At 39.9% G+C, this 24,853-nt stretch overlaps 2 protein-coding genes across 6 annotated transcripts; both read left to right on the top strand.

The window, feature by feature from the left end:
• The first annotated feature begins 611 nt into the window (after positions 1–611).
• tia1 (TIA1 cytotoxic granule-associated RNA binding protein) lies at positions 612–11,315 on the top strand. 4 transcript variants are annotated; one of them, XM_044012153.1, is made up of 12 exons: positions 612–807; positions 2,999–3,095; positions 3,989–4,087; positions 5,824–5,878; positions 5,998–6,085; positions 6,370–6,445; positions 6,593–6,698; positions 7,476–7,574; positions 7,954–8,038; positions 8,150–8,273; positions 8,455–8,600; positions 9,271–11,315. In XM_044012153.1, the coding sequence occupies exons 1-12, from the start codon at positions 782–784 to the stop codon at positions 9,407–9,409; spliced, it is 1,140 nt and encodes a 379-aa protein (XP_043868088.1). In that variant the 5' UTR covers positions 612–781; the 3' UTR covers positions 9,410–11,315. The 4 variants fall into 4 exon arrangements, with proteins under 4 accessions (XP_043868088.1, XP_043868087.1, XP_043868086.1 ...); XM_044012152.1 differs by having other exon boundaries at positions 8,452–8,600; XM_044012151.1 differs by having other exon boundaries at positions 8,150–8,288.
• A 77-nt stretch (positions 11,316–11,392) lies between these two features.
• Positions 11,393–18,568, top strand: lg21h2orf42 (linkage group 21 C2orf42 homolog). Of its 2 annotated transcripts, XM_044012148.1 has the most exons (8): positions 11,393–12,377; positions 13,377–14,524; positions 15,087–15,206; positions 15,705–15,809; positions 16,260–16,367; positions 16,577–16,677; positions 16,926–17,088; positions 17,912–18,568. In XM_044012148.1, exons 2-8 carry the CDS (start codon positions 13,396–13,398, stop codon positions 18,136–18,138), a joined length of 1,953 nt encoding a protein of 650 aa, XP_043868083.1. In that variant the 5' UTR covers positions 11,393–12,377; positions 13,377–13,395; the 3' UTR covers positions 18,139–18,568. The 2 variants fall into 2 exon arrangements, with proteins under 2 accessions (XP_043868083.1, XP_043868084.1); XM_044012149.1 differs by lacking the exon at positions 11,393–12,377 and having other exon boundaries at positions 12,435–14,524.
• Positions 18,569–24,853: the final 6,285 nt, after the last annotated feature.

Here is a 24,853-nt window from a genome sequence, read left to right as displayed (position 1 = left end):
TGGCTGGTGTTTAATTGCAGTCTGTGGCATTTAATAGGCCTTTGCACTACAGATGATTCGTCTCAACTGCTCCAGAGTTATATGTATATAAGTGATATGTGCATTTGAGTTGCATGGATAATATAGGTGTACAGAAATGGAGAATAGACACTTGGGCAGCCCAGTGTTACCAACCATCACAGCCAAGCATGCTGAGGCCTATCTGACAGTCAGCGATTCGGGAGATGATGCTAGTATCTATTTTGTTTATCTTTGTGATGGATAATACAGTCATGCACCAGAGGACCCCCTTATCCTTTTGAGGGTGAAAACCCATCCAAAAAGCGTATGTAATCCAATGAAAACCAGTAAAAATGCATTAGAATGTATGGTATGGCTATTATTATTACTCTGTACTAGCTGCTAATTTAAGTTATCATACCAACAATATCAACAGCATTGAAAACCAAACACCCTTTACACATCCAAGTGTATGGAATGGAAATAGCTGAAGTATTAATGCCTCAAATGTGTGTTTGAATGCAGTACTGAGTGGTTAGTGGTCAGTGTTTTGCATAGAAGTGGCCTTCGCAGAACTACTGCGCATGCGCATGTTGTGTCGGCCCGGTCACTCCGCCATCTTTGTCGGCTACCCCATTGTTCACCGTGGAGACAACAACGGCGCAAAATCAGTTCATACTGCGCAATAATATTACTTGACGGTGTCACAGGCAGCTGCCCGCGACAGTCGTGGATTTGCTCTCAGGGTTGCGACTTGTTTTCGGCCAGCAAGTTCAACAGAATGGACGATGACCAGCCCAAAACCCTGTAAGTGAGCGTGTGTCTGCGTTGCCGCTAGCTAACTACTTGTATTCGTCACATAACGGGCAGCGGTAGCTAGTTTCTCAGACCAAATGGGATTCTCAAAATTTTATTTTCTCTTGCATAAACACGCTGAAGCCCTAAATCAATTTTAGGGAGCCGTCGGTTTCACGTTGTTCTTCGGTTAACACAACCCAACACTTGGAAGTGACACTGAACACACAAGTGGTAACGATCCAACCCCGACTGGGTTTAACGCTAGCTGGCTAATTCCAGAAAAATCTAAAGCTCAAAAACGCATGTATTTTCATTGCTCGTTTACCGAAAATAAACGCGTATGTGTTATTTTTTATTATAAGCGGGTTAAATACCGTTTTTTGTGTACGTCCAGTGAAGGACAACTCGGCAGAGATGTGCCAAAGACTAACAATGCACGGGAAAACACTGAACTATAAGTGCTTCAATTGAGTTTGGTGTATCATCGCCTTCTCAACGTTATTTGACGAAATAAATGTTATTGCTCCGGCTTAGGGACGCATGTGCCACTAGTTACCTCGCTAATGTCGGGCTTATTTTTATTACCTGCATGAGGTTAACCAAATTCTATTTAAAGCCAGCTGTGAGGTGAAGCAAGGCCAGCAACTGAGGTTTCAATACTCGATCAAATCTGCGCACTATATTCCGGGGGCTTATTATTCCATATAGAATTGTGTCATATAATTAGCCTGTAATTCTAATGTCTTCTTCAGACATTAACATTTATTTGACCCTGAAAGATAGAGTTAATTGATGGGTGCCCGTAGTTCAGGGGTCACCAACTATATTTGTCTAAATGTCAGATTTCGGCCAAAATGTAAATTGTATAATTGTAATTTTAATATTTATATATTTTTTTTAGTTTTCTTTTTTGACCCAGAGGTCTGTTTGTTTGAAGTTTGTTGTTGAGACTTGAAATATAAACAAAAGTGAAGCAAGGACATATGAAAATAAGAACAGCATGCAAAACAGGGTTCACCAACTATATTTGTCGAAGGGCCATCATTTTTCTTGATGGACACTTTGGGGCCGGGTATTCAAATGAAATAAAATGTACATTTTTGGCCCTATAATTTATTGTAGTTTTGATATTTGTGTTTTTCTTCCAAAATTTAAGGCATTTTAGACTGAGAAGTCTGTAAGTTTGAAGCTTGTTGTTGAGAAAACAATTGTGATGCAAGGGCATGTAAAACTATACATGCTAAATGAGTCTGGCAAATTTGTCCCCATTTTTCAATATAAATGGTCAACATTATTCATTGCTTTGTCATGGCACAATTCACAAGGTTAACATTTATTCAAAGGGCGGTTTCTACGAATGAATGAATTAAGTAATCCTGGTCGTTGTTGTTAATGTGTGTACATATAGGCAGCCATCATTGCTGCGGCTTATTCATTCAATCACCTAACCATAGACCACAAGATATTTTTTTGACATACCAGATTGGAAGCTTTGGTAGAGTGGGATTTGGACCGCGGGCCACCAGTTGATGGTCCATGATGTACACTCACTGGTCTAATAATGAAATTCTATATATAAGTAATGTTCAGTATAGCGCTGCAGCTAACAATTAAGGTTATTATCATTGTTATTATTGTCAAATTTAAATGTTTAAATGTTTTTTTAAGGTGAAAATGCCTTGTTAGGTCTGTTCAGTAGTCTAGCACTCAAAGATACTGTCATGTTTGATGAAGAGAAATGTCAAATCATATTTACTGAGCTGCAAACTACATATGTGAATACCTTTTGCTTTAAAAAATATACAAGAATAGTTGCTGTTTAATTTTATGATTAAGACCAAAATACTTAACTGATCTGTACCAAACATGGAAGGATGGAATACAAGTCATGGTTGAACCCATTAAATTAGTAGGTTGTGGTATAATGTGACAAAGGAAACATCGGTATACAGTACCCGATATTTTGAGGTGCTAGAAAATTCAATATTATATATTCAATAATTTCTAGAAAATTATTGAATCATCAAAATAGCACATAGATGTTTCTCATACACGGTTAGACGACTATAGCACATCTACCCCTAAGACCTGCACTGCCTGATGGCTCTGCTTAGTTTTACATGTATTTAAGAGTCTGTCTGTATCACTGTATCATTAATTGCTAATTTGTTGTATTTTTTCTGTCTATGTTTGTGTTTAGGTATGTGGGAAATCTGTCCCGAGATGTGACAGAGGCCCTCATCTTAGAGTTGTTTGGCCAAATTGGACCGTGCAAGAGCTGTAAAATGATAGTAGATGTGAGTTCACTTGTTCTATTTTTCTTTCTTTAGAAAATGCTAAACCTCTACAACAACCTTGTTCTTCAGAGAGCTCATTGATATGCACCTTGCTTTCTGCCAAGGGCCTAAGCAATATTTTTTTGCTACTTCTTATGAACATCCTGTTGATTCATAATCATTTTTCCAGCAGCACAGATGCTGTTTTCTTTGTAAAGATAAAGTACACAAAATAGGACTGCAACTAACAATTATTTTCATGATCGATTAATCTGTCGATTATCTTCTTGAGTGTTGAGTACTTGTTTCACACACAACATGTGAGAACATGTTGACCAGTGTTTCTCATACTGGGAAATGGTGCTCTTAAATATCTTATTTTGTCCACAAGCCAAGATTAATCAGTTTTAATGATTTCTTAGTCATATGGGACAATCATTTTTAAGAAGCTGATATCTCAGAGAGCTTGTTTTAATTATTAAAAACACTAAAGTTGATTTGATTATAAAATATTTGATTATTTTAGTCATCCATTGACAATTGATTATTTATTGCAGCCCTAACACAAAAAAATACATGTTTTCAATGCATGTTTTCAAACATATGCACAGGGTAAGACAAAGACCCATTTGAATGATGGTCTTGAATGGGTATCTCAGCACAAATTTTACACAAACGGTTTCAAAATTATCCCTTAAATTAGTTAGTAAGGGCATGTGGGTGTCTTATTCAACTTTTATAGTCATATACTTGGCATGTACACATTTATTTCGCTGTTGTACTTTTCTGCTAGCCTTGTAATAAATATGGCCAGTTCTAGCCAGCATTTTCCCCACTACTTTTAATACCAAATGAGGTCAAGGACACGTATAGTAACCAATAGTGACATACTTTGTGTTTCTTGTCCTCTCCAGACAGCAGGTCATGATCCATACTGCTTTGTGGAGTTCTATGAGCATAGACATGCTACTGCCACAATTGCAGCCATGAATGGTCGGAAAATACTGTGTAAGGTAAGCTATCATAACTCCTGGGTGAGTCAACTAGGGCAAGGCTGGGTGGGCACGGTTAAAAATGAACCATCTGGAGAAACTTGTCTATATTAACCTTATCTTACTAATGTTACATCCCTTTCCCACTTAACTTAATTTGTTTAATTCCCCTATGGGAACACCACTGAAATCTAATAGTGGTGTCTATGAAGAATTCTTAAAGTATAAAATCCCAACACACAATACAGTGAGTTTTTTTTTTCCCCTGCATTAAAATATTCACACATCAAGTCAGTATTGTATTCTGCCTGTGGTGATTTGCCTCACATTGAGAGCTGCAGGAGAGTAAGATCATGTGTCAAGTGTCTTTGTTTTTCTCTTCAAAAGATAAGACTTTGTATTATTAGCATTGACTTCATTTTATTTAAACTCATCCGTGTGTTTTGCACTGAACAATTCTATCATGCACACAATGACAGCCGCATGTAGAGGTAAATAAACAAACGTGGCTATGGCATTATTTTCAGTGTACAAATATTTAGTTAAAGATCACAGAAAACTAAAACATTGCCCACCTAAGACACTGCATCCAGTAAAATAATTTTTAATAATTGATTGTATCAGCCAGAGCAGTAAGATTGTGGAGGTACTTTCATAAGCCAGAGTTAATTTAAATGTCGTGATACATTAATGTCAGTTGTGACTACTAAATTATATATTCAGCGGCCAGTAAATTAGGTACACCCAGCAAAAACAAATTTTTTCCTCTATTAAATCACACATTTATGAATGTTGCAACGTTTGTTGGGTTTCACAGAGGTGCTGATGTATTGACTATTAAACACTAGTTTTGTTTTTGCCAGGTGCCCTAATAAACTGCTACTAATGCTAACCGATTAAAATGTTTGCTATTTTTCTCACTGCACACGGTTTCAACAAATACTCAACAGTAATGAGCTTTACAGGCAGGGTTTTTGAACTTATTATATTACAGAAAATCAGTATAGGTGTGTTTACACAGGTATAAATAAAGTGCCATTTGTTTGGATTGATTTTCATTGTCGCTTCATGCTCCATTCTGATGTTTTTGAGGATTCTCCTTGAGTGAATTTGCCATCTGTGTATGACCTAATATAACGTGGCCGTGCTGTGTTAATCATGCTACATGTAAGATTCATTGATTTACTTAACGTGCTGCTCCTCTCTTTCCCCCTACATCTTGCTGTGTGTTCTTTTGCAAAGTTATTTCCACATAAACTCCACATAAGAGCAACTCTGAGAAAAAAACATTCAGTTGAAAATATTTTATCCTCAACAGGTATTGAAGGACCATTTGAGGAGTATAACAAGTTCGTATAAATCACTTGTTTGTAAGTCCCTTGTTATTTGGACCTTACTTCCTTCAGTTTTACTCCAAATTTTTACTAGACTGAGAGTGAAATGTTCCTGATTATGAAGGTGAAATCTTGATATCCCTTGATATTCTCCACTGTGTTTTACTGTTTCATTAATTAATGCAAAGGTATGTAAATTAGAGAATGATCAATATGTAGTAGTGGCTTTAACAACCCAACTGTGGCATTCACAGAGCAGACCACCTAATTTAAAAAGTTCTCAATCACAAAGTATGACCTAAGTAAAAGTGGTGTGACAAGACCTCTAATCACAAAAAAAAATCACCTTCCTCCCTTCTGCAAGCATGTGCTCCATCTTACCTTTGTCGTCTTCCCCGCTCTCTACATCTGTCTTTCTTACAGGAGGTCAAGGTCAACTGGGCCACGACGCCAACCAGCCAAAAGAAAGACACAAGCAGTAAGTAGCACATCGCAGTAGTAATAAAAACTCCTCTTGGGAAACAAAACCTGCCCGTCAGAAGGTGCATTGTCCCATTAAATTGTAAGTAAAACAGTTCCCTCACACTGTGTTTTTAGGTCACTTCCATGTTTTTGTTGGAGATCTAAGTCCCGAGATTACCACGGATGACATAAGAGCAGCCTTTGCTCCTTTTGGGAAAATATCGTGAGTTAATTCTCACCATTATTATTATTATTATTATTATTATTGGTCTTTATAATTATGTCTTTTTTTACATTGTGGAATTTTAGCGCTGATTTTTCTCTGTAGCAACAAGAAATAATTAGTACCAGGCTTTGAAATACACACATATATATTAGTATTATTTAATTGTTATTAACTTTTATTCACCTGCAATGTGTATATGTACGTATGTAAAAAACAAACAAGATGAAATGTCATTGAGTTTGTGCATTTCTTGACAAACGGTGTGTCATATTTGTCTACAGGGATTGTCGAGTGGTGAAAGACATGGCCACAGGTAAATCTAAAGGCTATGGCTTTGTGTCCTTCTTCAACAAATGGGTAAGTGTGTCTGTAGTGCTTGTGGGTTAGAGGACTGAGAAAACATTAGCAGGTTCTTTGTGTGTTTAGTTTACAGTGACATGTTTTGAATTTGACGTCAGTGACTCAAGAGTATGTACTGTGTTTTTCCCTTGTCTGTGTAATCAGGATGCAGAAAATGCCATACAGCAGATGGGAGGGCAGTGGCTTGGAGGCAGGCAGATCAGGACCAACTGGGCCACAAGGAAGCCTGCTCCTAAAACTACGAATGAAAGTAAGTCCGCTGTAATTACATTTAGATTGAACAGTGGCCTTTGCTTCAGGCGGCTCTCAGTGGTGCACCATAGGCATACACACACATTATGAATGCATCAGTTCAAGGTTGGTTTATGTCCTTAACATTTTACCCACTGCCATACACTAAATATGTTTATTTTTGGAATGTTTTTCTTTTCTAAATTTTTTAAAACAACGTTCAAGTGTTGTAAGTGTGAGAATCAGTGACATCTAAAGGTGAGACTGCAGTGTGCAGCAAATATCAGTCCATCACAACACTGTGCCTTGTGCACAACAACAGATTCACAGCAGACATTCGACTGCCACGGGGGGGAAAAAAATCACCAGCGTGAATAAAATTCCATTTTATTGTGTTTTGTAAACACTGCATCGCTGTAATTTATTGAGGCAGGGAATAGAATAGAGTGATTGTTGACTGGCAATTTTACAGACATTATCCATTGATTTGACTTAGCACTATTAACAATAAATGTATAAACTGTGTAAATGCTCAAGTCTTAATTTGTGTTGGTCTACATGCATTTTATTCCTGTTTTTAAAAGAATGATTGCATATTTGACGCATCAATAGATGATTTAGTTTTGGAGTATAAATACTTCCATGCAAAGACAAGCGTGGTTCTGAGGAATCAAAACACCCTGTGATCAAGCTTTTTTTTGCATAACATTGAACATGTTCATAAAACATGCTGCAAACTTGCAGAAACCCAGAGAGGTTAAATATAAACTGTTTCTTTTCTTCTTCTTTTTTGTAGCAACTAATACCAAGCAGCTGTCTTTTGATGAGGTGGTGGGTCAGTCCAGCCCCAGCAACTGCACCGTGTATTGTGGTGGAGTCACAACAGGTCTTACAGGTGAGTCATGGATTTCCTATCAGTGAGATGAAGCGGTGGTTTATGGAGTTTTGCTTGCAAATGAAGTGATGTGAATGTAAATTAATTATTTTATTTAAGTAAAATAAAAACATATATGAAAATATGCAAACGAATGAAAGACAAACAGACCAAAAAACACACACATACCCTGTGTATGTATGTGTCCGTATATAATGACTATACTATGATATCTCCAAATCTTTTTCAGCTTTTGTTTGTACTTTGTTTTTAGCTCCATCGCCAAACCGTTTCATAACTTGACCTCACAGACTGATATGCACGTACTTTTCCATTGTCGCTAGAACGCTGTGTTTACATACACAATACATAACATAAACCCTTTTCTTTTTGTTCACAGAGCAAATCATGAGGCAGACCTTCTCACCCTTTGGCCAAATAATGGAAATCCGTGTTTTCCCAGACAAAGGCTACTCATTTGTGAGGTGAGATGACTTTTTGAATGACAGTGTTACATAATATCATATGACGTGATGTATCGCAATCTAATTTCTGTACTCTTCTGTGTGTGTGTGTGTGTGTGTGTCTGTGTGAAGGTTCAACTCCCATGAAGCGGCGGCTCACGCCATTGTTTCCGTCAATGGCACGTCCATAGAGGGTTATATTGTTAAGTGTTACTGGGGCAAAGAAACAGCAGACATGGTCAGCCCCATTCAGCAGGTACATATGCCACAGGTATGAACAAGGATCATCTCCAACACAATGTAATGGATGTCAAACGCCTGCTAATGGGCTGTTAAAGTGCATGTTTACTTGACTGCGAAGCCCTAAATTTACAGTTGTGTGATGCTGCTGTCACTTGATATTCTCCCTCTTAAAATACTATTCTGAATGTCAGCAGAACACAGTGAGCTTCGCAGCACAGCCCTACAGTCAGTGGGGTCAGTGGTACAGTAACACGCAGCAGATTGGCCAGTATGTGCCCAATGGATGGCAGGTGCCGAGCTACGGAGTCTATGGACAGACCTGGGATCAGCAGGGCTACAAGTGAGTACCACAGGAGGGTGCTTTATCTTAAGCTTCCGTCTGAAGCACGCAGCTGACCAATTAAACAACAACTAGCACAGAAGCTTAACTGTAAAAAAAAACAAACTTGGAAGCTTCGGTACTTCAGTAAGAGGAGCGAGTGCAAGAGGAAGTATGAATGGAAAACACCTAACCAATCCACTCCCTTAAACCTACTGTACCTAGACACATTTTTGTGTTTTTGGCTTTTAATTTCTAAAATATCTTATCATTTTGTCATGCATATTGTTAAATTTATGCCAGGTTATGCATTTTTGAGTTTTTTGATTTTTTTAACTACTAAAATACTCACACTAACACCTTACGCCCAAAAATGTGCACATTGAAACCTGTTCAAATCACTATATTTGATGAAATGCTGACTTCTCTACACCAAAGTTCATAGTGAAGAACAAACAACAGTTTTTAGGTCATGGGTCACTGCTGCATAGTTAGGTAAATTTGGGTCACTTACATAAATCCAAACAGTATTTCAAACTCTGAAGACAACACATTTGAATTAATTGATGGAGGCAGCAGTGCATTAAGTACTTCCTGTTTGCTGTAATGTAAAATCACTTAGAGCAATTGACAAACTTCAGTTTGAAGCCCTCCATTCTGTTTAACTTTGTATTTCCGTCTGTTCCTATAGTCATTTACATGCTGGTGCCGGATGGACAGGAGTGGGAGCCATGAGCAACGGCGGCATGGTGGAGCCCGGGCAGGGAGTCAACGGAACGATGCTTACCAACCAGGCTGGCATGAGCGCTGCCGGCTACCACACCCACTGATCACCGATCACCGTAGCCCTCGTTCTAAGCCTCTGAGGTCTCAAGGATGATACTCTGCTGGGGAAGAAGTGCATTAGATGTGCTCTCTCTCTGTTACTACACAAATATTATTCTCTGTTAGGCTGGCTGGTGCACCATTTTTATATCAGCCTGACCAGCCCATAATCTTCGCCCACTGCCCAAATCTGCAACTGTGTAATGAAAACTCTCCACACCAGAACACTTACACACTGTCAGAACAGCTTTTGCTAATCCACTGTGTGTCCCTGGGCCCATTTTATTATTTGGTGTAAATGTAAATTATACAACATCAACATTTCTTCACAGCCATGAATTAATTTAAAAAGAAATATTGACAAATGAAATTGATAGTAAAACAAACAGCAGGTGTAGTTTGTATTCAGCCCCATCAGAGCCAAAGAGCAAGGGCAGAGATTAATACCAGTGTTTAACAATCATGCAGGGAGGAGAGACAAACAACTTTGCCACACAAAATACTCTACAGTCCACAGTCAACAACTACAACAAATACAAGAAAATCACAAAGATGTGTCAAGTGAGGAGTGTAATTTAAAATAAAACTTCATTCACATTTGCAACATCGATTGAACCACCTGTTACTAATGTGAACCTCAAGTCCAAGGAAGTTCTCAGGTTGTTGTAAAGTCATTCTGTGAAACGTAGGGAATCACTGAGTAGAGACAGGCAGGTTGAGGGAAAGCAGACGCCACAAAGAAACAAAACAAGTAGATTTTCAGCTCTCCTTCACGTCATCTCCCTGAAACGGACTGAACAGACTGAGAGTCCAGTCTGAGGATATGAAATGTGTGTGTGTGTGTGTGCTTATGTGTGTGCATGAACTGATGCTTTTACACACAAGACAACGTCCAGTTCATCTTCCCCTGTGACAGAAAGGACTGCACCACCGTGTTTTTTTTTTCTTTTTTTTTTTTTGCCACAGCTATAATCGACAAAGCATCATTCTCTTCCCCCTTTTTGTTTTGAGCAAATTGATGACATTGTATAAAAGCTTCTTTTTTTTGTTGTTGTTTCATTTCAGGACTGTCTTATAAAGAAATGTTGCAGTGACACCATGTGAGATGTGAAACCTTTTGTTTGTTTATAAAACACTAAGTGGCTGTCAACTGTCAACCTTATTTTTGAATTAGATTTTCAATATCTCAAATAAACCAATTGCAGGGACTACTGCCACTCTTACCTTACTTTAGGCAGACAACTATTGCACAAATACTTAAGGTTATCTTTTCACATAATTTGAAATACTAGGGTTTTTTATGTTTTTGCATTCCACCTTCTTTTGTAATTTCATTTGGAAGTCTGTTTTTATGTAAATAACCAAACAGTCTGTTCAATTGTACTGAATCTGTATAAAGACAACATGTTAATAAAAGGAAGCGTGCTTGCTTCTGGTTGGGGAAATGGATTCCACAAACAGCTGTTTGACAGTAGCATCCCTGTCCAGTGCTGGTCTGTGTACAGTAGAGACAGTGCAACATCTGATTCTTCCAGACGCTTGGAGGACAAGCAGCATTGCTATGCAATGCAAACGCCTTTAGACTAATAAGTAATGCATCATTTAAGTTATTCTACTTTCAAACCTAAATGACGATTGTTTTTGTAGAGAAACTTCACAAGAATCAGATTTTTGCACTGAGGCCACCGTTCTTTTTAATGTAGTAGAGAAAATCCATTGTGTTGCCTTATCAATGAATTACTTTTAATTTAACCAAAAAAAAAAAAAAAAATCATGTGAGGAGGCGATGCCTACGAATGTTTTCAACCTATGTTTTGGCAAAGGGCAGTTTGTGTTGATGCTTCAGTCACATGGTTTGTGTTTTTGCTTTGTCCCATTAAAAATGCTGATGCTTCAAACAGCTCACATTTACAATGTTTGCATCTGATGTTTAAAACCAGGTGGAATTTGACAGTTGGTGTGATTTTGTTTACAGAGCATTGTGTCCAATGTGTTTGGTAACAATGTTGGTGCAACTGGTGAACGTGATGATGGAAAGATGCTTGGCACAGTTACCAGAGACTTAGTATGATGTCAGATGTGTGCTATTCAGTGTAAAGTTTGGTGATTTTCCTTTTTTTTTTATATGTGAAGAAGGTATTATTATACATGGTAAACATAATTGCCAGTAATCTTGTATCTTTAACCACAAAGTTGTTGATGAAATTGATGTTTTAAAACCCCCCACAAAACATTTATATTTTTTTGACTACTTGACTAATACATGATTCGGTATAAATTACAATAATAAGAAAAAAAGTCTAAATACTTGCACTCTGGAATGTACAGTGTGCAGCTCCAATCAAATGCAGATTAAGAGTGTGTGAGAATGTTGAATTCAGGAGCAGGATCCACTTCATTCAGGTTCTGTTATCATGTCAAGGAGCAACATGGTCTGTTATTTTGTGTCCTACAAGCTGAGATGAAATCAATTCATGAGATATCAATAGACACAACCATAATATGTATCCAGCATCTGATTAAAATCTGGTTTAGGTTGGATTAAAAGGGCAAAAGATCTCATATCTCACATCCACAACATTTTAAAATTACACTATTTATATACATAACATTAAAAAAATTCACTACTTACTATTATCTTACAGCTGGAGACTGATATTCCAAATTAAAATATAAAAAACGTTGTGAATACACCTTTAATTCTTTCATCCAAGTTCTCACCTGATCTGCTTTGTGCAAACTCTGGCGTCAGCGTATGTAAAACTACAGCTCCCATGAGGCCTTCACGGTCATCTCCCGCGTCCCGCCCCCTGCTCCCTCCCCTCCAAAGCACGAGTGCTTCAGCCCCTGTGTCACGTGGTCTTCTCCGGCCAATGGGCACTGTCGTTACAGGCGCAATGCAGTTGTCGGGATGTAAGGAGGAATGGCGACGGTTGAGGCGGTTTTTCGACGCCAAACGGCAGCAGAGCACAGGTAGTTTGAACATATGATTTTTAAAAACACACTCACACACAGATGCGCAGTAGGTTGTGTGTTGAAAACCTGCGCGTGCGACGTCAGAGGGATGTCGTTTTAACCACTGACAGCAAAACTGTGTGGGTTTTAATTTAAGTTGAACCACGTTATTGCATTTTTTTTTAAATAATATTTTCTAACTTTAATTTAAGATATTAATAAACAATTCAGCAATAACACGCGGAAGTTCTGTGCTTATGTGCAGTAGTTCCTCTTCATGATACGTAAATTAAATACACTTGTATATTTTAGCATGTCACACTGAAATATTGTGCTTTATACCACACTACATTTTTACCACAGCTATAATAACGTCATCACTTTTGACTAAATGTTCAACAGCAATTATTTCTTCATTATATATTTGTTATTACAGAATAATACACAGCACAGCTACAAGTAATTGTTATTTTCATTTTGCAAGAATCTGCAGCTTATTTTCTCAATAAATAAATGAATGATTATGAGTTCACTATGAAACGCCATAGCATATTACTTGATAACGAATATTGTTTTGTCTCATAAACAATATCATATATGGCAAAGGAATATGAAACACTCACCCCAGTACATGTTTTTGCTCCTTTTTTTAAGTTGTACATGAAATAATACTAATACTGTAGGACTTGTAATGGAGTGTTAAGACATTTCTATTATACTTATAATTCCTACTGTTATTGTAGTTAATGATCTAATCACTTCTTCCACCACGAATGAGGACAAATCAGAATATTTCCGGCTTGTAAACAATCCAGTCATGACTTAAGGTCTTGATTAAATAATAATAATAATAATGATGATAAATAACATTTTACTCAGCTTTGTAATTCATACTGCTGTTTATCCTTTGATTAAAAACCCCTAAAATATTATCTTATTAGCATTAGACATCAAATCACTCCTGCCACCTTAATTTCGTCTTTTCTTTTTCCTTCTTTTGATTCCCCTCTCTCCCAGCTAATCTCTCACACCCAAAATGGAGACAGAAGTAATGATGTCCTCCTCAACGAGCCTGGTCTCAGCCTCCATGCCGCAGACTCTGACCACTCAGGCCAACTTGGCCTCAAAGCAGCGAGAATGCAGAAAGACCACATCCATGACTCCTGCCTTCCTCTCCAACCTGGGCAGGGCCACCCTGCGGGGCATTCGTAGGTGTCCCCAGTGTGGTGTCTACAATGGCACCCGTGGGCTCAGCTGCAAGAACAAGGCCTGCGGTGTGTCCCTCAGAAATGCCTCGGCAGCAGGTAGAAACAGAAAGAAATGTGCGGTGGAGGTGGTGAAAGTGATAATAGACAGTGAGGAGAGAGATGGGAAAGAGCACGAGGGAGGAGGCGTCCTGGGCGGTGGCTCAGGGGGAGGAGTTCAGGTGTTTTCGGTGTGCCACAGAGGAAGAGGTTCCACAGCCACACAGCTGGGCTTTGTTGAGCTCGTCCCAACAGACACTGCTATCGCAACCGGTGACGGCGCCACCCTGCTGACCCGGATCAACCTCGGCCGCTGCTTTTTGCCTTCTTGCAAACAGGGTCAGCGGTCGAACCAGGGTGAGGCAGACGCGTCGGTGACCAGCTCCAAACAGTCCTCTGACAGTCTCTGCGTCCACATCAAACAAGCCATTGAGTGTCAGAGCAGCGCAACACCGCTCACCCTGAAGAGCTCCGTCCTTGAGGGTCTGCAGGCCTCCATCCAGGCCAGGGAGGAGCTGTGGAGGCTGGCCACGGAGTCTCCAGGACCGCTGGTGCAGCGCGTTTCAAAGGACACGCTGGTGGTGAAGTGTCACACAGATTCCCAGCATCCTCTGGGGCTTCTGCATCTCTCTGTTGGTGCGGGTGGATTGTCTGAGGCTTTAAAGAGTGAGAAAAGAGGCAGAGAGATGCAGCAGCAGCAGCAGCAGCAGCACGGCATCTTCCACTGTGCCTGCCAGGTCGGCATCAGCAGAAGAAACAAACCAGGTGTTGATGGAACAGGTGGAGTCGCCAGCTTTCACTCTTCCGCCAGCTCGACGACACCACAACCCTGCCTCCACTTCTACGCCTGTGTGTGCGCTTTTGCAAGTGACGAGAAGTTGGCCTCTGAGTTCGCTCCGTTCATCGGCTACACGCCCAGTGGTATGTTCACCGTCAACGTCAAACATTCTTATTTGTGTTCATGCTGGAAACCCTGCTTGCTGTGGATGAATTAAATGATCTTTATCTGGATAAAGACAGTAGCTGAGACAATGTCATGAATAAATGAAAACCTATCTGTTAAAGGTCCAGTGCGTAACATTTAGCAAGACTTAGTGGCAGAAATTGAATAGAGAAAGAAAGAAAGAGTGAGCGTTTTGCATACCACTTATTCTTACACTTCATGGAGCCACAATCTCTCCAGATGTGGTACTGCAAAATATTCTATATGACAAAAAAGAACCTTAATTCTCCATGCTCATAATCTGTAGCTATTAAATTATTCAGAGGAACACCTGGGTTGAAGATTATGAGAGAGTGTGATGGGATGATAAATTAACGTGTCACAAAAAGGCAGTCAAGGGTGTTTTCCAGTCTTTGTGCTAAGATAAGATAATAATCTTGTCGCCTTGGCAAGAAAGGAATAACAACGGTGGCATGAAATGGCTCCTTTAATTCACTACTGTTGAATGTTGTTTGTGTCACTGTGTGTTTCTCCTCTCAGTTGAGCAGAGCGCTGCTTCCGCTGTTCTAACCGGTCACAGCGATAAGACTTTGCAGCAGGCCGAACCAGCCAACTCTCTTCATAAAGCAAAGAAACTTCGTCAAGATGAATCCCTTTCTGGTACTTTCATCATGATGCCTACTGAGAGACTTCATAAAACGCATGATCACTTATTAATGTATGCCATTTCTGCTCTGCATGTTTGTTTGAAGCTTCCACTTTCCTTCCTTCTGCTTCTGTTGTTGCTCTTTTAATTTCCTGCCTGTGGTGGAGTCTCCTCAGTGATCTCAGCCTCTGGGCTGGAGGAATACTTGGTGCTGGTGGACTGGAGGCAATGAATACTTCTCTGTCCCACATGCTCATTCCCTCTCTTTCCTCCTTGTCTTGCTGCTGCATAAAAACCCCTTTTGTCAAAGAGCGATACACTATCTCAGACGTTTATTTTTTTTTTACCTCTGTCTGGTCCCACAGCACTAACTCTCATTCACTGTTTTAAAAAAAAGTGTGATTGTATTAGAGCACATTTTCCATTTAATGCCTTACTAACGGAACTGTTACCGAGGTGAATGAGACTTTGCAGACGTTTGATCGTGTCGTGTGTGTGTGTTTCTGTCTCAGGTGGGACACAGGCAGTGGACGAGCACACAGTGACGTTGGGTTTCCAACAGTGGCTGGCCAGCGTCACAGAGAGGATCCACCAGATGATGCACTACCAGTGTGACGGTAAAGCTAAGGCTCATGATGAATTATAAGAAGAGAGGATTGCTACAATAAGGAGAGGAAGTAAATATATGTGTATATATATATATATATATATATATATATATATATATATATATATGTATATGTGTATATATATATATATATATATATATTTACTTTATATATATAAATATATATGTATGTATGTATATATATACATATATACATATATATTTACTTTATATATATATAAATATATATGTACGTATGTATATGTGTATGTATGTATATGTGTATATATACATACATATATATATTTACTTTATATATAAATATATATGTATGTATGTAAATATGTATGTATGTACATATGTGTATGTATATGTATATATATATATATAAAGTGGAATAATCCTTCTCATCTAATGTGAAATGAAATTTAACAGTGTGTCGTCCATGTTTGTCCATCAGGGAAACCACAGCCTCTCGTGTACCACGTCCCCCAAGACTTCTTTAACGCGCTGCAGCATCGTCTGTCCCTCGGATCAAAGAAGAGGAGGCTGCCAAACTTTACAACAGGTGTGGAAATATAGTCACTAAGTTATGATCAGTAGATTTTTTCTACCTGAAAATCGTCTCCTGACTGCTCATATTTATCCTATGACTCTTTAAAGAGACCTGTCCCCTATGTTGTGAACCACTGATCTTAATTTTGCTTACAATTTTGAACGCATCTCTTTATATTCTGATAAATGTGGATCCTCTCTGTCTCTTCCTGTGGACGTCAGCGTTTGTGAGGAACGATGGACTTCCCGTCAGCTCTTTCTCCAAGTACACCTGGCACATCACCAACCTCATGCAGGTCAAACGCATCTTTGACACTCCGGAGGTAAACACACTTACGTCGAGAATGATCACTGAGAATGAAGCGACGTGTCCTTTATAAAACCCTCTACTTGCCAACGACATTTATAGTTGAAAGATCATTTTCTTGTTTGTTAAGCTGTCAATGATGTGAGTTGATTCATGTATTAGTGTTCATCTACTTTTATACAAAATTTATAAGCTACATACAGCCCTGCCTGTGTTGAAGCTTTGTTAGCCAATAAAACTCTCCACCTCTCCGTCTGTACACAGCTTCCTCTGGAGCTCCATCAGAGTTTCGTCAAAAACATCGATGGATCTTATTCATGTTTCCGCTGCCCCGAACCTCCGCCTGAACCAGAGTTACCAGATGGATACAGGACCGATCGGCCGCAGACGATACGACCGATGGAATTCCGCACCTTCCTCAAAGTCGGTGAGTGTCAGTTAAGGCTGAGCATTGATTCAAAATAAGATATTGATATCTGGACTTTTGATACAGATTCCTTCACGATACATTTATCGATACACCATGCATCCTTCCATCAATCCTCTACCACTTTATTCTGGACTTCAATGCAGGGTGTTGTGGGTAAACACAACCACAACAAAACAAACAAATAAACAAACAGCAGCAGCTCCATGTTTTGCTCTCATGTGGAGGAAACAAGTTGCCCTGCGTTAACCAATAGATGAGTGAGTTTTCTTGTCCATTGTTTGTCTTGTCTTCTCTTTCAATTAATAATAAATAGTAATAATCCTCAGGCAAGAGTGGATTACGTTATTCAAAAAGTGTGAAAGCAAACTCTGACCGACTATTAGGTGTGAAAACAACCTTAGATTGTCTAATTTGCCTAATCCCTAAATCTACATGTTTTTGGACTGCGGGAGGAAACCGGAGAACCTGGAGAAAACCCACACACACACACAGGGAGAACATGCAAACTCCATGCAGAAAGGCCTTGCCCCGACCGGGTTGGAACCTGGGTCTTCTTGCTGCAAAGACAAGAGTCTTAACACATTTTGTGCCCTTTAAATCTTCTCAACATAACTTCATTCATTAAACAAGCACCAGCCGCACACACTATCAAAACACACGCACTCCTTTTGGAAATTAGCTCCGTCTCTGATCTTCACTTCCTGCGCGACCTTAAGATCGCCAACCGACAGCATGCTGCACGCTCATTGGTTCACACGTTTTCAAAATGAGGCGATGCGAGACTCAGTTTTCACACATCTACGCACTGTGTGTCCGCCAGGACCCGGCACGCCCGAGCAGAAGGAGGCCAGTCCATTTGTGATCGAGTGGATCCCGGACGTTCTCCCCCGCTGTCACATGGGAGAACTCAGGATCAGCTTTGAGTTTGGTCACCAAAAGAGCGGTCAGCAAGACTACTGTGAAAAAACGAGTGGAGCAGAGAAAGGGGCTCGTAACAAGGCGGACTCCACCCAGTCCAAGCACATCAAGGCTGTTGACGTCGTCTAACGGTCCACCAGTCTGTCCATCGGCAGTAACTTTGTCATTGACATGAAGAGTTAATGTCTCACACATGTATTTGTGTTACAATATGCAACGTATGGATAATCAATTTTAGAGTCTATTAACGACAGTATTTGTTTTTGTTGTGAGGTTCTTATTTTACGACAAAAATGTATATAGATTTTGAAAATGTTTTATTTTTTTTATAGTTCATTCACAGAACATGTTTGTCTAAGACAGATCACGCACACAGGAGTCTGGAGCATGTGAGGATGTTGAATCTTATGAATCTAATGCAAACACACGTACATGAAGTTACATGAAGTTACTGATCCCATTTGTTAACTTTCCCTAAATGTGTGAAAATATGTATGGTTTTTTTTACTCCCGCTTGTTTTGATGCAAACAATAGAGAAAATAAAGAAAACATTGAAAGGATGAAGATGTCTCTTTATTTTGCAGTGCTGGAAAGAATATTTTACATTGAAATGCTACCTAAATATTTGCCTTATAACCATCCTCAACTTAAAAAAAACATGAAAAGCTCATGAAACATACACAAAGTAAAACAAACACCGCATACAGAACAGTGCATATTGTCATATTATACATATTATATTATATATAACAGTTTCTCCACTAAAAATACATTTTCCTTTTGTTGAATTGTCGAAACATTTGCCCAAATATTAACATTTAAGGGGTTAATAAAGTATTTGCAATAAACTACATATTTTAATGATATTCTGGTTGTTTCTTCCAGGTACATGTTTGTAAATCTTGCTGGTATTAATGAAATACTGTACAGGAAACATCATTTTGACTATAAAAAACCCCCCAAGGTACTCTAGATTAGTTTTACATGATTAAATTATACTATTGATGTAATTCCTGCTGCATAAAACAGTTCTGAATTCTTATGGTGAGATACTGAATGTCACCAGCAGGTGGAGACACAAGCTTGCCTAAAGCGGAGAGTGGCCTAACAAAGAGTTGCAAGCAAACAAGTAGGGCAAGTGGAATCACTGAGAATAGGACTGATACTGGTGTAACCTGTGTATCATTGTGCTCTGTTTTTGTGTTACAAAATGTCCTAATATGGAATAAAATTAGGTTTATGACTGCATTTCTTAATTTGTCTGGATCAGTCTTCCTCCCTTCTGGGCATCACAAAGCAGGAATTGAACACGTGCCGTGACATCTATCATTGGAGACATTGGACGTGATTCCAAAATGTGTCCAAATGTTCATGAATTAATTAAGATTACAAGTTAATTCCACAGAAACGTCCCGCCAAATTACATGCACGGCTCAGAATAGAAGCCCGCACTGTGTGTCTCTACATCAGGGGTGTAGGCGTACGAGAACAGTGCCAGCCCCCGGCCTTCGTTCATCTCTCACAGGCCCCCAGGACATCAGTGTGAGTGCAGCCGCTGCCTGCGCACAGAGCCCGGCTGCCAGCCAGCTCTGAGCCATGCATTTAGCTGTTTTTATGCTCTGTCAGTCACAGAGACGGGGAGGCACATCAATCCCCTCCTGGAAGGAATAGCAAGCACATTTTGACGGGGAGATTCCTCCATCACTTGAAAGATGTGTTACAGGCAGAGACAGCAGAGGCTTGAGTGAAAGGGGAGGAGGACTGCAAGTGAGGAGAGAGGGAAGCATGTTCGGGCTGGAAAGTTGTACAGTGACATTCTGCTTTAAGTATTTCTCGTTGAGATTTTACAGCAAGGTTTTCTGAGGTGTTGTTGGTGGCTTCGACTGAAACTTCGCGAGAAACCTTGTGGCACAAGTGTGTGCTTGTGCCAGCTCGCGTCAGCCAATCAAATCACATTTACGCATTTAGCGCTAACATTATACGGCTTAAATGTAGCTCTTGGACAAACGTGTTCTCCCAGTTGTTGATGTTTTTTGGTGGACATAGTGGACATCACATCACTGGCCATGGCAGACACTGCTCACTTCCGACCTGCCCACTGTCAAGTGTTAAAGGCCACATAGACCGGAAGCTCCAATTAAAGCTGCGTTTGTGTGTGTGTATCTGCGTCATTACCTCGTTTATGAAACCCTAAAGTTTCAGAACAAACCACTGTTCAGCCACTGCTGAGAAAATGGGGTTTTATTGTTTTCCTGGGCTCTGTGAAGCGGATCGGCACTTCCCTATGCTGATGATGTCATCAGAAAACCTCACCACTCCTCTCACCACCGTAGCGCCTCCGGGTGCGGGCACTAGTCCGGGCACATCCGGTTGCGTACATTCAACCGCAGAAGAAGAAGAACTACTCTCGTTGTAGCTGCTGAGATGCAGAGCATCCACCGTGCCAGAGGGGGAGCTGTGTATGTGAGAACAGTGGGAAAGCTCTCGTTATCTGGCCAATCACAACACAGTCCACGTTCTGGGGGTGTGGTTTTAGTCTGAAACAGCGCGGCTGACGAGAGCGTCAGTGAGGAGATATTTTGATCGGCTCGTTTGCAGCGACTAGGAGGTTTTTAATCATGAAAACAAGTTAATATACGCAAGTAGACCTCCATAACTAACATATATGTGCAATACAAGCATTCAATGTCACCTTAAAGGCCCATTTATACTCTACACCGCTAAAGACGGAGACGTCCATAATTTGCGTTCATTTCGTTCATAACTATGCGCCCACTCGCAGGGGAGCCTACGATGACAGATGAAACAGAGCAATACCACTGGAAACTGTGGGGGCAGTATAGAGTCAATAGACCAATTAGTCAGGAAAACAACAAAGAAGAACTGGAAATATTGAAAATGTCACTCGTCAACGATCTTGTGCTCGTCAATTAATTAGCACAATAAAATAACGTCATCAATGGTCGCCGCGTTTGTTGATGCATTCAACTTGGTACTCGGCACTGCCCTCTAGTGGAAGGAAGTATTGCGTGACGTCCATACCAACACGGAGACGAACTACCATCAAGCATTCATTCAAGTACATACATCATATTCTGTTAGTTTCTGACACTAGATGTACAAAAAAAGCAGATAAAAGTGCCAGAGAAAAAGTCTGATGTTGATCATGCATATTTATACAATTAATGGAAATCCATCTGATATTTATTGAAGTGTTGGAAGCAATATTGAGGCATTGCAATGATTATTCAAACTAAATAATGAATAATCATTGCAATCCCTTGATCCCATGCTGCTGGCAATGCAAATTTGACTTTTAGGTCATTCTTACGATCACTGTGGAGTGTGACACAGTTCATGGCCATGGCAACTTTGTCTTCCTGTATTATTATATCATCAAGTGAGTGGAAGCAGCCAAAATACAGCCTACAGACTACGACTGCACATCTGTCAGCACCAGGCGACGCGCGCACTCAGCCAACAGCTTTCTTCTAACTCTGTCACTCCACGTTAACTACACGCCAAAGTTCACTTCACTTTTTAACTTTTATAAACTACTAATGTATGTTGTGACGGACTGTGTCCTTTGCCGTCTGGGTTGAGTTCCTCTGCGAGAGTTAGAAGTTCAGTTTGGGGGGGGGTGTGACGTCATTTGGAAACAACCCACCGCAGATGTTTCATTTCACACACTACTATAATATGGACTTTCTTCCATTAATCACTCCAATAGCCTGGGTTCATTAATCTACTGTTTACTCAAATTGGCCACTGCTTTCATCATCTTCAGATGTCGTTATGTCTGTACGATAACACACGTTACAATAAATACTGCGAGCAACAAAACAGAGGCCTTTCAACAAGGTTATCAGTCTGTGTCAGCCAATACACATGTTACTTGTACAGCTGTATGCATCGAACAATGAGCAGTGAACTTTGTCTTAACAATGATTTTACTATAGAAATGGTTTGCTTTTTATAGCATTAAAACCTTTCTTTCTTTCTTCATAATCTATACTGGACGTCCATCTTGCCAAAGCGTGTTGCATACCGTGTCAGGGTCCTGCAGTATCCAACCTCACCATTAGGTGGCGGTACAAGTCTGGACGCAGGGAATAGGCCGTATTCCTACCAAAGAAGAAGAGAACACGCTCTTTGCGTGTGGTTCCAAAATCTGGGCTGCAGGTTGATGACACCAAAAAATTAAGCTTGCTAGTAGCCACTGGCCTAATTATGATGTCTTCAACTAAAGACATTAAACTTTTATCTTCAACCAAAGTTTAATTGTACATACAGTACCCGTAAATTTAAGGGTGCAATCTATTCAAGGGGGTCTTCTCCCATCTCGGGGCCCCAGGCAATTTCCTGATTTGCCTGCCCTGATTTGCTGCTTGATGCTACAGTGAAAGTTAGAGGATCTTCAAAGTCATTAGGATTCATCATAATCTTGAGCCATTCTGCTGGTGTGGCTGAAAACATTCAAGTGTATTGGATTTGGTTAAAGGTTAAAGATCAATAAAGTGCATGATTATCAGGTGTAGCAGCCTGGTGTTTCTCTGGTTGTCTCTTCCATGGAACACATGTGTGGCTCAGGTGAAACAATCCCCCGAACATTGTTTTACATATACAAATAGAGTGAGTGAGGGCAACCATCCCTGGTTATGTGTGGTTATATGCGCTAAATGCTAAAGTAAAACAAAGCCTCTGATCCTGAATAACATTGTGTGAGAGGGGTCCACAAAAGACCAACATTTTTCCAAAGTGAAAAGAGAAAATATCCTGTGTCTGGACTGTAGGTTCCTCTCATGAGTGATTGCACATAAAACTAAATCATATCAGTCTTTTAGGATTTATGCTGACTTGGTGTTGGACTATAAATCTAGACAGAGCATATAAATCCATTCTTATCTTCACTTCAGTGTTTTGATGTTGTAGCGTCCTTGGACATAGAGTTACAGTAAATGTCTGAATCCATCAACTGCGCAATAAGGAGGTCGGAGAGGTGACCACAATCTGCACGCAGAGTACTGTCTCTCAGTCTGAGCAAACATTAAAATGGGGGGAAAAACCTTGGCGGAAACACTGATCATCAGTTTCAGAGGTCAGCATTTTCTGGGCCAAATGAAAACATTATCCAAGCCAGCCTGGCACAGTCACACATATTAGATATGCATAGTCACTGCACCTGCACGCAGCAACACACACACACACACTGATATGATGTGGTGCCCTTCGCTGTGAGACAAGGGGAAAATAAACCTGCCAACAAGGAATCTACCTGCCAACTGGAGGAGGTAGAGGCAGACTGACAGGACTTGTCAACACGTTTGTGAGGACTGACGACAAACTGTGACACGCAGAATCTCTGCCGCCTCGATACAAGCACCCCACTCAGTCTGCCTCAACAGAAAGCTGTTAACTCGTACCCAGGCTGAGGCGGGACCACACAGAGAGACGCCATGATGGGACCACTTACCCAACAACCTCTCAGCTCTGCCTGTCAATTCCAGACTCGGCCGACTAAATTCATCCTCAATTCCCTGACAACCCACGTCTCAATCCCTCCACTGTTTCTCATGATTGCCACTGAATGCACACTGGTCCACGTTGACTCATTTTAGGAGAGAAATCAGCCCTGAATGATGGATGAATTTGTGGAAAGAGTCGTCAATCAGGCCCTCAGACAAATAGATGTTCAGTGAATAGCACTTTGAAAACATCTCAGTGATTTAAAGCTCCAGTGTGTAACTTCTATTACCAAAACACTGTGGCTTCTCTCTCCCATTGTGGCTCTTCACACTCAAGCACACATTCAGAGACAGCGTAACGTAGCATTACATCAGAGGCACTGACAGGACAGACATACCAGGCAAATGCTTGGGGCCCCAAAGAAAAGCCCCCCCCCACCCCCCGGGGTGCATTTTCAATGACAAGCAGTGACTTTTCTGTGTTGTGCAAGCAGAGGTAATTAACCCCTCACTACTGAAGTCATTACACTCCCAGACTTCACCCAGGGAAATTGGAGCTGCGTGGTGCAGGAACAGCAGCAGCCGTGTTGTGTTTGGCACATGTAGAGAGTTGTTTAGGGCAGCATTTACTTTAGTTTGTATTCTGTTGGCACACATTTTCAATATCTGACAATCAAGTCTGTTACATTTTTTGGCGTTACTCTATGTTCAGAGCAGGAACGTTGGCACAGACACGCCGGCAAAGCAATACTGTACTGTATTAATTAGTTTATTTAGCATTGTGTGAACTAATCTGGTAGTGATTTGAATGTAACAGACATTTAAAAATGAAAAATATTTATACATTTATAAATAAAAATATTAAAAAATGTATAAATAAAATATTAAAACATTTATAAATAAAAATATTTAAACATTTATAAATACAAATATTTAAAAATGGCTCGCTACATTTTTAAAACTGGCAGATATTGGTAGTTGCATTTTTCAAATAATTAATCTCACCTATAAATATAATCAATATAAAATATCCCTGAGAGGCTAATTAGACGCTCTAAATCGTTATTATTGTAGCCCGGTGGAAATGAAATAAAATGATATAAGTTGGAATAAATAATTGAATTGCCTAATATGCATAATGTTAAGTTAAAAAGAGTTAATCATCAATACATGTTAAAAATTAAGTTAAAACAATTGTCAATGAAGTCATGATATTACTTTTTTACATGAATTAATGTTGGGTAATGTTTATTGAAATGTTGTATTTAATATGCTAATGTATTCATTACAAAGGTTTAACTATGTGAAAGCGATAGTTATTTTATTTTGAAAGCGAGAGTGAGCGAGCGAAAGAGAGAGAAGCGAGAGCTAACGAGGG

This window comes from Solea senegalensis, linkage group LG21 (genome assembly GCF_019176455.1).
Source record: "Solea senegalensis isolate Sse05_10M linkage group LG21, IFAPA_SoseM_1, whole genome shotgun sequence".
Lineage (NCBI taxonomy): Eukaryota > Metazoa > Chordata > Actinopteri > Pleuronectiformes > Soleidae > Solea > Solea senegalensis.
Note: the sequence above shows the minus strand (reverse complement) of the source record. Positions and strands in the feature narration are given on the sequence as shown.